Source organism: Entelurus aequoreus, linkage group LG08 (genome assembly GCF_033978785.1).
Source record: "Entelurus aequoreus isolate RoL-2023_Sb linkage group LG08, RoL_Eaeq_v1.1, whole genome shotgun sequence".
NCBI lineage: Eukaryota > Metazoa > Chordata > Actinopteri > Syngnathiformes > Syngnathidae > Entelurus > Entelurus aequoreus.
This window is the reverse complement of record NC_084738.1, coordinates 68778928-68792696: the sequence shown is the minus strand read 5'-3', so window position 1 is coordinate 68792696 and position 13769 is coordinate 68778928. Positions and strand designations below refer to the sequence as shown.

Sequence of the window (13769 nt, the reverse complement as noted above, 5' to 3'; positions counted from 1 at the left end):
ATGGTTTTCGTAAATATCCAAATCAGTCCTAAATGAACCTAATAGACGTGATTTCGTAAACAGCAAAGACAATTTAGCCTTCAACGTGCTTTACGCACATGTTTGCGTAATCATTAAAGAAAGTTTAACCGAACAATTTTTTCCGTAAATACGCAGTTGTGTTTACGTAACATCCAAATCAAGTAAGAATTCGTAATGATCCTAATTGAAGTAATTTCAATAAACAGCGGGGAAAAAATGTTCCTTTAGCCTTTAATGTGACTTATGCACAAGTTTACATATTCCTTGAAGAAAGTTTAAACTCTTCAAGGTCAGAAAACTCGATTTAAATACTGTTTATAGACTCATTTTTTGTGATGTCAAGGTTTACTATGTATTTCTATGCATCATGCGATATTTAGTTACACCAGCAGAGGGCGCTTGGTGCCTTTGGTATCAGTAGCTGGCACTGTAGAAGAAGTCTGTCAGTACGTGATATGAGAAAAAGCAGATGCATCAAGCTCCGGTTGTAATGCTGTTTTAATTGTTTTGCAGGTAAGCTGGTTTATATATAATTTATAATGTATAATTTATTCTGCACCTTTTAGAGTAAGCAATGTTAAGCTAAGGTCTGTTTTTTTAATTTTATGAGTTAAAAACGAGTCACATTCACGGTTATTTTCTAAGATGGCGGACGTTGGTACCGACGGTAACCACGGTGACGAAGCAAAATACAGTTAGCTTTAGTTTAAGGGTAAGTTCACGACATAAATCCTCAGAAATACTTGATAATAGGGTGTTACAATGCCATTTATGTTTACAAGGACATGCTAAACGAACTTTTGAGTGTTGTATTGATCATAAGGCAGATGTACAGTCGCACATAGGACAGTAGGTTGAGTACAAGTAATGATAAAATGACATAAGAGATAAATACAATCCATAGATTATTAAACAGTGATTAAAAACATGATTCAAAGGTAGATAAAAACAGTAAAAAGGGTTTTTGTGTATTTATATGTATCATACTTGCCAACCTTCAGACCTCCGAATTCGGGAGATGGGGGGTGTTGTGGTGGGCGGGGCCGGGGGGCGGGGTTAAGGGCGGAGGAGTATATTTATAGCTAGAAATTCTTGACTTTCAGTGAATTCTAGCTATATATATATATATATATATGTGACCTGTGCTGGCAAAATGAGTCACAATGAGGACATTTTAAAAACTGAGTTATTGTTATTTACACATTCTCCATCTACCTTCAAAATGATATATGGTTTGTTGGAATTGGACAGAAAATGACCGAGTTACATCCGATTGAAGTCGACCAAGTTTGAGGGTCCGTTTTGAGAAAAACCAGCTTAAAGTTTACTGTTCCAGAACAGAATGTTCCAAAACAAAACTCCATAGCAACCATACCTTAAAAGTCCTTGTAGCAAACACCAAAATTGGTACAATTAAAGTCAAATCCCATGTCTAAAGGAAAAATATATATTCAACTCTATTGAAAACGGTTATGTACAAAAATGTCAACACTGTTATGTCACAGTTTTTTTGTTCACTGGTCAGTTTGTCAGCTGGTCAGCTGTCCGTAATATTCCTGACCAGCAGCACTAAGAAGATTCGCCGACTGCAGTGAATTTAGCGCACTTGCAACCGCCTGTGTACCCTCTCCACCTTCTAAATCCATTACGGAATGTAAAACGGTCTAACTTATCCACAAAAATAATAATTAAATGTTCGAAAATCACCTTTTTTCACCAAATATTCCGCTCGAATTACTGTGTGTTGTTTTTCATCAGGGCGCTGCCATGATACCGCAATGCACCGCGCGGGGTGATTCAACCAATGAGGGTACGCCTCACAGTGACCGCTTAGCAACAAGCCGGATTTGTTTACGTCGGGACAGGTTTAAAAACTCGAATTATATTGGTTCAGAATGGCGTCATCGGGAATTCCATGCTCATTTTTAGAAAGTACGTAAACTTGGCGTCACAATGATACCAAATATGGCTAGGGGGATTCCCCCTTATTGCCGCGAGTGAGCGTTGAAAACACTTGATTTTCTCAAGGAATTTTAACACAAAGGACTAATTTCTGAAGACATAACTCGTACAAAACCTTCAAATAAAGGTGATTTAAGATGTTTTCTTGCTATTTCGATGATTGGGATCGCTAGATTGTGGCTTTATGGACTCATTTTTGTGAAAATCTCAATTTCAACCAAGATAAAAAAAATTCACTTATTTGCCTGTAGGTCAAAATTAGCCTGTGCGTATTCCGACTCATTTTGCCAGCATGGGTCACATATTATATATATATATATATATATATATATATATATATATATATATATATATATATATATATATATATATATATATATATATATATATATATATATATATATATATATATATATATATAAATAAAAGAAATACTTGAATTTCAGTGTTCATTTATTTACACATATACACACACATAACACTCCTCTACTCATTGTTGTATTTGAAAGTGCAATGCTTTGCAGCCAGCAGCACAGCCTTTGAAGGAGCATAGGTATGGGCAGCATCTGTGACATTTAATTCATAGGAGAGGAGTGACTTTATGGTTGAATTGTCCATCCTCGTTCTATTCTCTGTCACTCGTCGTCGCCATGACTGTCTCTTCTTCGTTCTTCTGCTTCGTCTCCTTCTTGTTGTGTGCGCAGTTGTGCACTCTCCAAAAGCCGTAGATAACATCCGCTACACCTCCCTGATACCGAAGTACATGTCAAACTACTTCCTTAACGTAAATGACCGCCATAACCACAACACCGGGGGGAGCTCCACTAACCACGTTAAACCCAGATTCCGATCTAACAAAGGTCTTCACTCATTCTCTTTCTATGCCACATCAATGTGGAATGCGCTACCAACAGGTGTAAAAGAAAGGGCATCTCTATCCTCCTTCAAAACCGCAATAAAAGTTCACCTCCAGGCAGCTACAACCCTAAACTAACACCCTCCCCGGATTGTTAATAATCAAATGTAAACAATCAAATGCAGATACATTTTCTTATGCCTTCTGAGCTCTCTCTCGCTCTCTCTCTCTCTCTCTCTCTCTCTCTCTCTCTCTCTCTCTCTCTCTCTCTCTCTCTCTCTCTCTCTCTCTCTCTCTGTCTGTCTCTCTGTCTCTACCTACCAGGTCAGACCTACACTGTTCCAATATCCATTTCTCTGTTCTCAATTGTTGATGACTGATGATAACAACCGAACCTACCCCCTCCACACCCCGGATTGTAAATAATTCAATGTGATTATCTTGTGTGATGACTGTATTATGACGATAGTATATATCTGATAGTATATATCTCTATCATGAATCAATTTAAGTTGACCCCGACTTAAACAAGTTGAAAAACTTATTCGGGTGTTACCATTTAGTGGTCAATTGTACGGAATATGTACTTCACTGTGCAACCTACTAATAAAAGTCTCAGTCAATCAATCAATCAAATGTTATGATGTGACTGGGCCGGCACGCTGTTTATATGGAGGAAAAGCGAACGTGACGACAGGTTGTCCTCACTCAGGTCCGCATGGACCTGGAGGGGGCGTGCCTGTTGTCCGGCTGGAATTCGGGAGAAATTCGGGAGAATGGTTGTCCCGGGAGATTTTTGGGAGAGGCACTGAAATTCGGGAGTCTCCCGGAAAATTCGGGAGGGTTGGCAAGTATGATATGTATGTGTATGTATGTATATATATATATATATATATATATATATATATATATATATATATATATATATATATATATTTTTTTTTTTGAATATTTGTAAAATTGTTCAACTCCAGACCATACATGCCAACCCTTCTGAATTTTCCGGGAGACTCCCGAATTTCAGTGCCTCTCCCAAAAATCTCCCGGGACAACCATTCTCCCGAATTTCTCCAGATTTCCAGCCGGACTTAAGGCACGCCCCCTCCAGGTCCGTGCGGACCTGAGTGAGGACAGCCTGTCGTCACGTCCGCTTGGCCAACCAAAAAGTAACCACAGAACACTAGTGTTCTGTGGTTACTTTTTGGTTGGCCAAAGGTTTACGTTTTATTGCGCACCCAGACGGCAAGTGTGGGAGTCGGTTCTGAAGTATGAAGTAAAGAGACGTAACTTTGTCACCTCGCCTGGTTATGGACTCCAACCCAGAATATTACACTGCCCATACCTATGCTCCTTCAAAGGCTGTGCTGCTGGCTGCAAAGCATTGTACTTTCAAATACAACAATGAGTAGAGGAGTGTTATGTGTGTGTATATGTGTAAATAAATGAACACTGAAATTCAAGTATTTATTTTATTTATATGTATATATATATATATATAATTTTTTTTTTAAATATATATATATATATAGCTAGAATTCACTGAAAGTCAAGTATTTATTTTATATATATATCAGAATCAGAATAGTTTTATACTGTATATATATATATATTAGGGCTGCAACAACTAATCGATTAAAATCGATTATAAAAATAGTTGCCAATTAATTTAGTCATCGATTCGTTGGATCTATGCTATGCGCATGCGCAGAGGCTTTTTTTAAACATTTTTTTTATTTTATTTATTTATTTATTTTTTTAAAAAATAAACCTTTATTTATAAACTGCAACATGTACAAACAGCTGAGAAACAATAATCAAAATAAGTATGGTGCCAGTATGCTGGGTTTTTTCAATAAAATACTGGAAAGGACAGAAATGTAGTTTGTCTCTTTTATCCGATTATTAATCGATTAATCGAAGTAATAATCGACAGATTAATCGGTTATCAAATTAATCGTTAGTTGCAGCCCTAATATATATATATAAGAAATACTTAAATTTCAGTGAATTCTAGCTATATATACATATATATATATATATATATATATATATATATATATATATATATATATATATATATATATATATATATATATATATATATATATATATATATATATAGCTAGAATTCTCTGAAAGTCAAGTATTTATTTTATATATATATATATATATATATATATATATATATATATATATATATATATATATATATATATATATATATATATATATATATATATATATATATATATATATAAAGAAATACTTAAATTTCAGTGAATTCTAGCTATAAATGTACTCCCCCCCCCTTAACCCCGCCCCCCGGCCCCGGACATCACCGGAGGCCTAGGTGGGAAACGCACGGCCCGCCACTGAAGTAAGAATTCGTAATGATCCTAACATACGTGATTTAGTGAAGATAATTTAGCCTTCAATGCGCCTAATTTTCATGTTTTTGCGTAACTATCGAATAAAGTATTTTGAAGTACAGACGTTATTTCGTAGACATCGACAACATTTTCGTAAACACCAATAGCAACTTTCCATTTTCGGAATTTTTACGACAATTTCAAGTCTTCTATGAACATTTTCCTTCACATAATTGTGTGTCGGTCTCAGGTGAGTGGAGAACGTTGCTGACCTTCGGGAGGCGCGCAGAGCACCGTCGCCTCGTTTCCATGGTTACAGTCTCCCGTGACAAATGTCTTGCTCTTGCACGCGCTCAGGCTCTTCTCGTCGCCACGGCAACCCAGGCGCTCAAAGTGGTAGAGGCCGGAGCCCGAGCCGAACTGGGAGTGCTGCAGCGCCGTGCCGATGTCGCTGTCCGGGAGACACCCAACCCCGGTGAGAACATCCAATCGCATCGCGTACGCCAGCAGTGGCTCCGCCTACCTCAACCCCAGCTGCCTGCAGATGACGCTGGCGTCTCTGTCGGACCAGTGAGAGTCGCACACCGCCCCCCACTGGCCGTTCAGGTAGACTTCCACCCGCCCGCTGCTGGACGACGAGCCGCCCACCAGCCGAGCCGCGCCTGAAGGTCAGAAAACCAGAAGGTAAGTTAGCCTGGTAGGTGTAAGGTGCTATCATGTAAAAGCCAATAAACGCTGATTAATCATTGGAAACATCGTAGAATCTCACGGTATCGCCCCCTGGTGGCCGTAAGCAACATGACTCGGAGCAAAATGAATTAACTTCCAGTAAGTGCTATGATCATCTGTGGACATTTTGAAGTGCCACCTCATTTTCATTGTTAAAAAAGTTGCGAAATTATCACTTTTTTAATAGCAATCGTGTTTATTTACGTTTTCTTAGTGCACAGTATACTTTTACAGTATAAAAATACACTTTTTTAATGTAAAAAAGTTAGATTTTATTTTATTATACAACCTCTTAAGGCCCAAGCTGTTTGTTTAAATGCTTTTTTTTATTTATCTTTGCTATTTGGGCTTATTGGACCCTAAATAGAATAAAAACTAAGAATCATCTTTTGATATGATGTACTTAGTCCATAAGTACACAAACGTGTACTTCATGTTTAATGACATGCTAATTCTTATTTGTACACTTTTTTTTCTCCAAATTCCATTGTATGTTGTACTCTTCTGACACCACCAGATGGCAGTATAGGTGTCCACATAAGTGGCCGTAAGACCCCAATTCAGAAGTGTGCACAATTTTGGAAATAAGAGCTAAAAGGTGCTGTCCACGCATGTGGCCACTAAATTTAGAGGTTGAATTTAGTTTCATCAAAAAAGGTAAAGTGAAACGCTACTAGGTATGAAGGTTCATTTTTATATTATCATGAAAGCTTTTTATTGACACAGAATTTATGTAATTGATTTTTTGCATTTGAATTAATTAATACATTTTTTTATTGTTTTTATTTTTTAACATCAAATCCATCCATCCATCCATTTGAAGCGATCGATCCTGTCTCCGAAGCAGCCAATGAGGTGCTTAGTTTACCAGAAGTGAGTCTTGACTTTTGAAGCAACAAATATTTCTGCACTGAATTTTTTTTGCACTGAATTTTTACACACAGAATTTTAAAACATTGTATTTTCACATGCGGAACTTTTAAAAACACATTGGAAACATCGTATACTCTCACGGTATCGCCCCCTAAAAAAAGTTGCAATATTATCTTTTTTTTATTAACAATTGTGTTTATTCACGTTTTCTTAGTGCACAGTATACTTTTACAGTATAAAAATACACTTTTTTCAAGTAAAAAAGTTAGATTTTATTTTATTATATTTAAATTTAGTTTAATCAAAAAAGATCAAGTGAAAGGTATGAAGGTTAATTTTTATATTATCATAAAAAGCTTTTTTTTTTTACACTGAACTTATGTAATTGATTTTTTGCAATTTGAATTTTGTGAACTTAATTTTACCAATTGTAGGTACTTTTGTGTGTTAATAAATATTAATTATTTTCTGATAATAAAATCAAATGTTTTATTGCAACATTTTAAAATGAGCTGATAATTATACACTTTTTTATGTTTAAAAATTTTGATTTTATTTTTTTATACCTAAATTGAGTTTTATCAAAAAAGGTAAAGAGGGAACACTGCTAGGTATGAAGGTTAATTTGTATATTATCATAAAAAGCTTTTTTTTGACACTGAACTTATGTAACTGATTTTTTGCATTTGAATTTTGTGAACTTGATTTTTTTTATTTTTTTTAACCTCAAATCATGCTGACAATTTCCTTGAATCAAAATTGGTGTTTTAAAATTGAGTCTGTAAAAATGATGAAAATTCAATGAAAATTCAGAAATAGGAAAAGGAACACAAGATTATATTTTGGGGGTCTTTCTAAAATGTTGTCTTACATGTTATGAGGCTCAACTTATCCGTGTGTGTATACATGCTTGCGTCTCCGCCGCCGCCCACAGAGACAAATCGAGTGGATAACTGACAGGAGGGTTCACTTCGCTTACTTTGTTCCGCTACCAAAAAAATTAATGAAATGCCGCCAATGCAAAAAAGGGAACCCTCTTGCAGCCTGTTTGAAAGCGACAAATGAACCAAAAAAAAATGACGATACCAGGTCCAATTTTAGGTACTTTTGTGTGATAATAAATATGAATTGTTTTCTGATAATAAAATCAAATGTTTTATTGCAACATTTTAAAATGAGCCGATAATTATACACTTTTTTTATGTTTAAAAGTTAGATTTTATTTTTTTATACCTAAATTAAGTTTAATCAAAAAAGGTAAAGAGGTAACACTGCTAGGTATGAAGGTTCATTTGTATATTATCATAAAAAGTTGTTGTTTTTTGACACTAAACTCATGTAACTGATTTTTTGCATTTGAATTTTGTGAACTTAATTTTTTTTACATTTTATTTTTTTATACCTAAATTCACCAGAAGTGAGTCTTGACTTTTGAAACAACAAATATTTCTGCACATAATTTTTTACGCTGAATTTTTTTTGCACTGAATTTTGACACACTGAATATTAAAACACTGTATTTTCACAAGCGGAACTTTTAAACCCACATGGGAAACATCGTAGAATATCACGGTATCGCCCCCTAGTGGCCGTAAGCAACATGACTCGGAGCAAGTAAGAAAAGTTACAGTACTTTATCGATACATATTATTTCCAGGCTTTCGAGGGGCCAAATAAAATGAAGTGGCGGGCCACAACTGGCCCCCCAGGCCTTGAGTTTGACACCTGTGCTTTATAGGCTTAATAGAGAGAATCCCATTACCTCCATATGTCAGCTGACTTTTACTAACATTTATTTACGATTTAGAATGCATTAAAAAAAAAAAAAAAACATCTGTTCTTGTCTGACATAAGGATTGTGAATGATAGACAAAAAAAAAAAAAGTGCAGTTCCCAGTCGGCCTTCATCAAAATGGTGTTTGTTGTTTTTAATATTACTTTTTATATATTTTTATGAGGATTGTAGAGCAAAGAAAAAGTAACAAACTGCTTTGTAAAGAGAAATTAAGTTGTTAATTGCCTAATTCAACCACTTGAGGGCAGCAGACACGCTTAATCCTCTCTTAGCCGCATTGAAAGATGCACTATATTGCCAAAAGTATTTGGCCACCCATCCAAATGATGAGAATCAGGTGTCCTAACTACTTGGCCCGGTGTATCAAATCAAGCACTTAGGCATGGAGACTGTTTCTACAAACATTTGGACCGCTCTCAGTGATTTCCAGCGTGGAACTGTCACAGGATGCCACCTGTGCAACAAATCCAGTCGTGAAATTTCCTCCCTCCTAAATGTTCCAAAGTCAACTGTCGGCTTTACTATAAGAAAATGGAAGAGTTTGGGAACAACAGCAACTCAGCCACCAAGTGGTAGGCCACGTAAACTGGGGTTGGCCCCTTAGTTCCAGTGAAAGCAACTTTGAATGCTCCTGGATACCAAAACATTTTGGACAAGTCCATGCTCCCAATCGGTAGGTCGTGAGTTCAAACCCCCGGCCGAGTCATACCAAAGACTATAAAAATGGGACCCATTACCTCCCTGCTTGGCACTCAGCATCAAGGGTTGGAATTGGGGGGTTAAATCACTAAAAATGATTCCCGGGCGCAGCCACCGCTGCTGCTCACTGCTCCCCTCACCTCCAAGAGGGTGAACAAGGGGACGGGTCAAATGCAGAGGACAAATTTCACCACACCTAGTGTGTGTGTGACAATCATTGGTACTTTAACTTGATAACATAACTGCACAAAGCAAGGTCCATAAAGACATGGATGACAGAGTCTGGTGTGGATGAACTTGACTGGCCTGCACAGAGTCCTGACCTGAACCCGATAGAACACCTTTGGGGTGAATTTAGAACAGAGACTGAGAGCCAACATCAGTGTGTGACCTCACCAATGCGCTTTTGGAAGAATGGTGGGAAATTCCTACAAACACACTCCGCCTTCGCAGAAGAGTTGAAGCTGTAATGGCTTCAAAAGGTGGAGCGACATCATACACTATATTGCCAAAAGTATTTGGCCACCTGCCTTTACTCACATATGAACTTGAAGTGCCATCCCATTCCTAGCCCATGGGGTTCAATATGACGTGGGTCCACCTTTTGCAGCTATTACAGCTTCAACTCTTCCGGGAAGGCTGTCCACAAGGTTGCAGAGTGTGTTTATAGGAATTTTCCACCGTTCTTCCAAAAGCGCATTGGTGAGGTCACACACTGATGTTGGTCGGGAAGGCCTGGCTATGAGTCTCCGTTCTAAATTCAACCCAAAGGTGTTCTATCGGGTTCAGGTCAGGACTCTGTGCAGGCCAGTCAAGTTCATCCACACCAGACTCTGTCATCCATGTCTTTATGGACCTTGCTTTGTGCACTGGTGCACAGTCATGTTGGAAGAGGAAGGGGCCCACATGGTTGGGAGCATGGAATTGTCCAAAATGTTTTGGTATGCTGGAGCATTCAAAGTTCCTTTCACTGGAACTAAGGGGCCAAGCCCAACTCCTGAAAAACAACCCCAAACCATAATTCCTCCTCCACCAAATTTCACCAAATGTACTGTTCCCCTGGCAACCTCCAAAGCCAGACTGGTCCATCAGATTGCCAGATGGAAAAGTGTGATTCATTACTCCAGAGAAGGCAACTTAGATGCAGCTGCTCGGCCATGGAAACCCATGCCATGAAGCTCTCTGCGTACTGCACGTGGGCTAATTGGAAGGTCACATGAAGTTTGGACCTCTGTAGCGACCGACTGTGCAGAAAGTCTTTGCACTACAGTGTTTCCCATAAACTGCCAAGATGCCTGTGGCGGTGGGGGCGTGGCTATGGGCGTGGCCACCATGACATTGAGTAATTTGCATAATTTACTACAATGATATGATTTTCTCTAAAAAGGCTCAAAAAATGTATACTTACTAATTAATAATAACAGTTTTGTTTTAAACGTCCATCCATTCATTTTACAATATAATTACAACACTTTATGTACATATTTATATACAGATTTGAACAATAAGTTATTCACTGAAATATGTTTATTAATTGTGGTTCTTACAAAAAATATATCTTATAAAATATAAAAGCTAAAATGTCTCTTAAAGCTCTGCCCCTTTAATTAGCGCATACTAAATAATTTAACTTTAGCCTACTACTACACCCATATTATTTACCAGCAACATAAAGTGAAACAGAGGCAGAGGTGTCCTGCCACAGTCAGTGACAAATAAACAGAAAACAGTAGTGGTCAAATACAAATAAGGCAACAAGAGAAGTATCCTACACTTCTCTTTTGTAAAGTAAATCTGAACAGCCTATATGGGCATCTACATCAACTATATGATTTGCCTGAGAAGCTAGACAGGACAAAAAAAAAATATATTTTTTTTTTATTTTTTATTTTTATTTGTGGCGGACGTAATTATTTCGTGGCGGGCCGCCACAAATAAATGAATGTGAGGGAAACACTGCACTATGCGCTACAGCCTCCGCTGACCCCTCTCGGTCAGTTTACGTGGCCTACCACTTGGTGGCTGAGTTGCTGTTGTTCCCAAACTCTTCACTTTTCTTATAATAAAGTTGACTTTAGAATGTTTAGGAGCGAGGACATTTCACGACTGGACTTGTTGCACGGGTGGCATCCACGCTGGAAATCACTGAGAGCGGCCCATTCTTTCACAGAAACAGTCTCCATGCCTAAGTGCTTGATTTGATACACCGGGCCAAGTGATTAGGACACCTGGTTCTCATCATTTGGATGGGTGGCCAAATACTTTTGGCAATATGGTGTACTTTGAAGGTGAAAAACATTCCCCTTTCTGTTGCTTTTGATTTTATCAGGACGATTGGAAAAACAACTTTGAAGTCTGCAAAACTGTGGATTTGGAGCGCATCAGTCAGCATGTGGGCTGTGGTTCCGGACGGCTTATTAGTGGGTTTCACACGGGCAAATTAAATCGCTTTTCCATCTGGGGATGTAATTAGAAGTGATCTGGCGAGTCCTGATAAGACTCGAAGCAAACCGTCTCCCCCCCTTGGTGCTCCTACCCTGGTGGCAGTCGCAGTAGGCCCAGCCGATGGCCCCCGAGTTCTGCCGAAAGAAGCACCACGGGTTGGACTCGCGATCCGGGTTCCGGCAGTAGCTGTGGTCTCCCAGCCCCCGGCCCGGGTACTGCACCACGTAGTCCGGGAACTCGGTCCACTTGAGGCACGGCACGCCCGAGTCCGTCTGGGACACGGTGCCATTGTAGTAGCCCAGCTCGGTGAAGCCCTCGGAGCAGGACAGGGGGACTGGCAGGGGACGGAACATAGTTGGATGACTTTAGAAAAAAGGACTTTGAAAAAGACATAAAGAACTGACACTCCCGAGTAATCCCCCATGAAGAGCGACACAGCGTGAGGCGGATGTGATGAGAAATTAGGGCATCAAGACGAGCAGAGCCGCTCAGACTGAAGACCATAAAAGCAAATAGATGCTGGTTTTATTTTCTAAATTCCTCCCAAGTGAGCTCGTAACAGCGACGCATAAAAGTTTTATTGTCTGCTCTTACTGCTTCCGTGGCTCAACTGAGTTTTTTCCTCCTGCCTGGCACAGTGCAAGACCTCTGTTGATTTTTAATGGACCTCAAACATCAAGTTAAAACCCTCCTTGACAAACTCTCAACCAATCATCTCCAAGATTGCAGCTATAGTTGTTTTATTCTAATATTATTATATTCTAATATTAGCTTGCTAGCTTTTTTTTGCTAATTTTGCAGGTATACTGCGTCAAATATTCTGTTACTTGACGAATGATACCTGTTAGCATGTTAATATTAGCATGTTAGCTTTTTTGCTAATTTTGCAGGCATACACCTTAACATCAAATATTTTGTTACTTGACAAATTATACCTGTTAGCACATTAATATTAGCATGTTAGCTTTTTTGCAAATTTTGCAGGTATACACCTCAGCGTGAAATATTTTGTTACTTGACAAATGATATCTGTTAGCACGTTAATTTTAGCATGGTGGCTTTTTTGCTAATTTTGCAGGCATAAACCTCAGCGTCAAATATTTTGTTACTTGACAAATTATACCTGTTAGCACATTAATATTAGCATGTTAGCTTTTTTGCTAATTTTGCAGGTATACACCTCAGCGTCAAATATTTTGTTACTTGACGATGATACCTGTTAGCACGTTAATATTAGCATGCTGGCTTTTTTGCTAATTTTGCAGGTATACACCTCAGCGTGAAATATTTTGTTACTTGACAAATTATATCTGTTAGCACGTTAATTTTAGCATGGTGGCTTTTTTGCTAATTTTGCAGGCATAAACCTCAGCGTCAAATATTTTGTTACTTGACGAATGATATCTGTTAGCACGTTAATATTAGCATGTTAGCTTTTTTGCAAATTTTGCGGGTATACACCTCAGCGTCAAAAATTTTGTTACTTGACGAATGATACCTGTTAGCACGTTATTTTAGCATGTTATCTTTTTTGCTAATTTTGCAGGTATACACTTTACGTCAAATATTTTGTTACTTGACGAATGATACCTGTTAGCACGTTAATATTAGCATGTTAGCTTTTTTGCTAATTTTCGCAGATATACACCTCAGCGTCAAATATTTTGTTACTTGACAAATGATACCTGTTAGCATGTTAATATTAGCATGCTCGCTTTTTTGCAAATTTTGCAGGTATACACTTCAGCGTCAAACATTTTGTTACTTGACGAATGATATCTGTTAGCACGTTAATATTAGCATGTTAGCTTTTTTGCAAATTTTGCGGGTATACACCTCAGCGTCAAATATTTTGTTACTTGACAAATTATATCTGTTAACACGTTAATATTAGCATGGTGGCTTTTTTGCTAATTTTGCAGGTATACACCTCAGCGTGAAATATTTTGTTACTTGACAAATTATATCTGTTAGCACGTTAATATTAGCATGGTGGCTTTTTTGCTAATTTTGCAGGCAT

The 13769-nt window shown here is 37.9% G+C and overlaps 1 protein-coding gene across 1 annotated transcript in view; it reads right to left on the bottom strand.

Annotated features, from left to right (window-relative positions):
* The window catches only part of LOC133656430 (neurotrypsin-like), a 75600-nt gene that overhangs the window by 31205 nt on the left and 30626 nt on the right, over nucleotides 1-13769 (bottom strand). Inside the window, exons 3-5 of the mRNA XM_062057508.1 lie at nucleotides 11841-12083; nucleotides 5732-5870; nucleotides 5481-5659 (exon numbers count right to left, since the gene is read on the bottom strand). Coding sequence (XP_061913492.1) covers nucleotides 5481-5659; nucleotides 5732-5870; nucleotides 11841-12083 — 561 coding nt within the window. The remainder of the gene's footprint in view (nucleotides 1-5480; nucleotides 5660-5731; nucleotides 5871-11840; nucleotides 12084-13769) is intronic.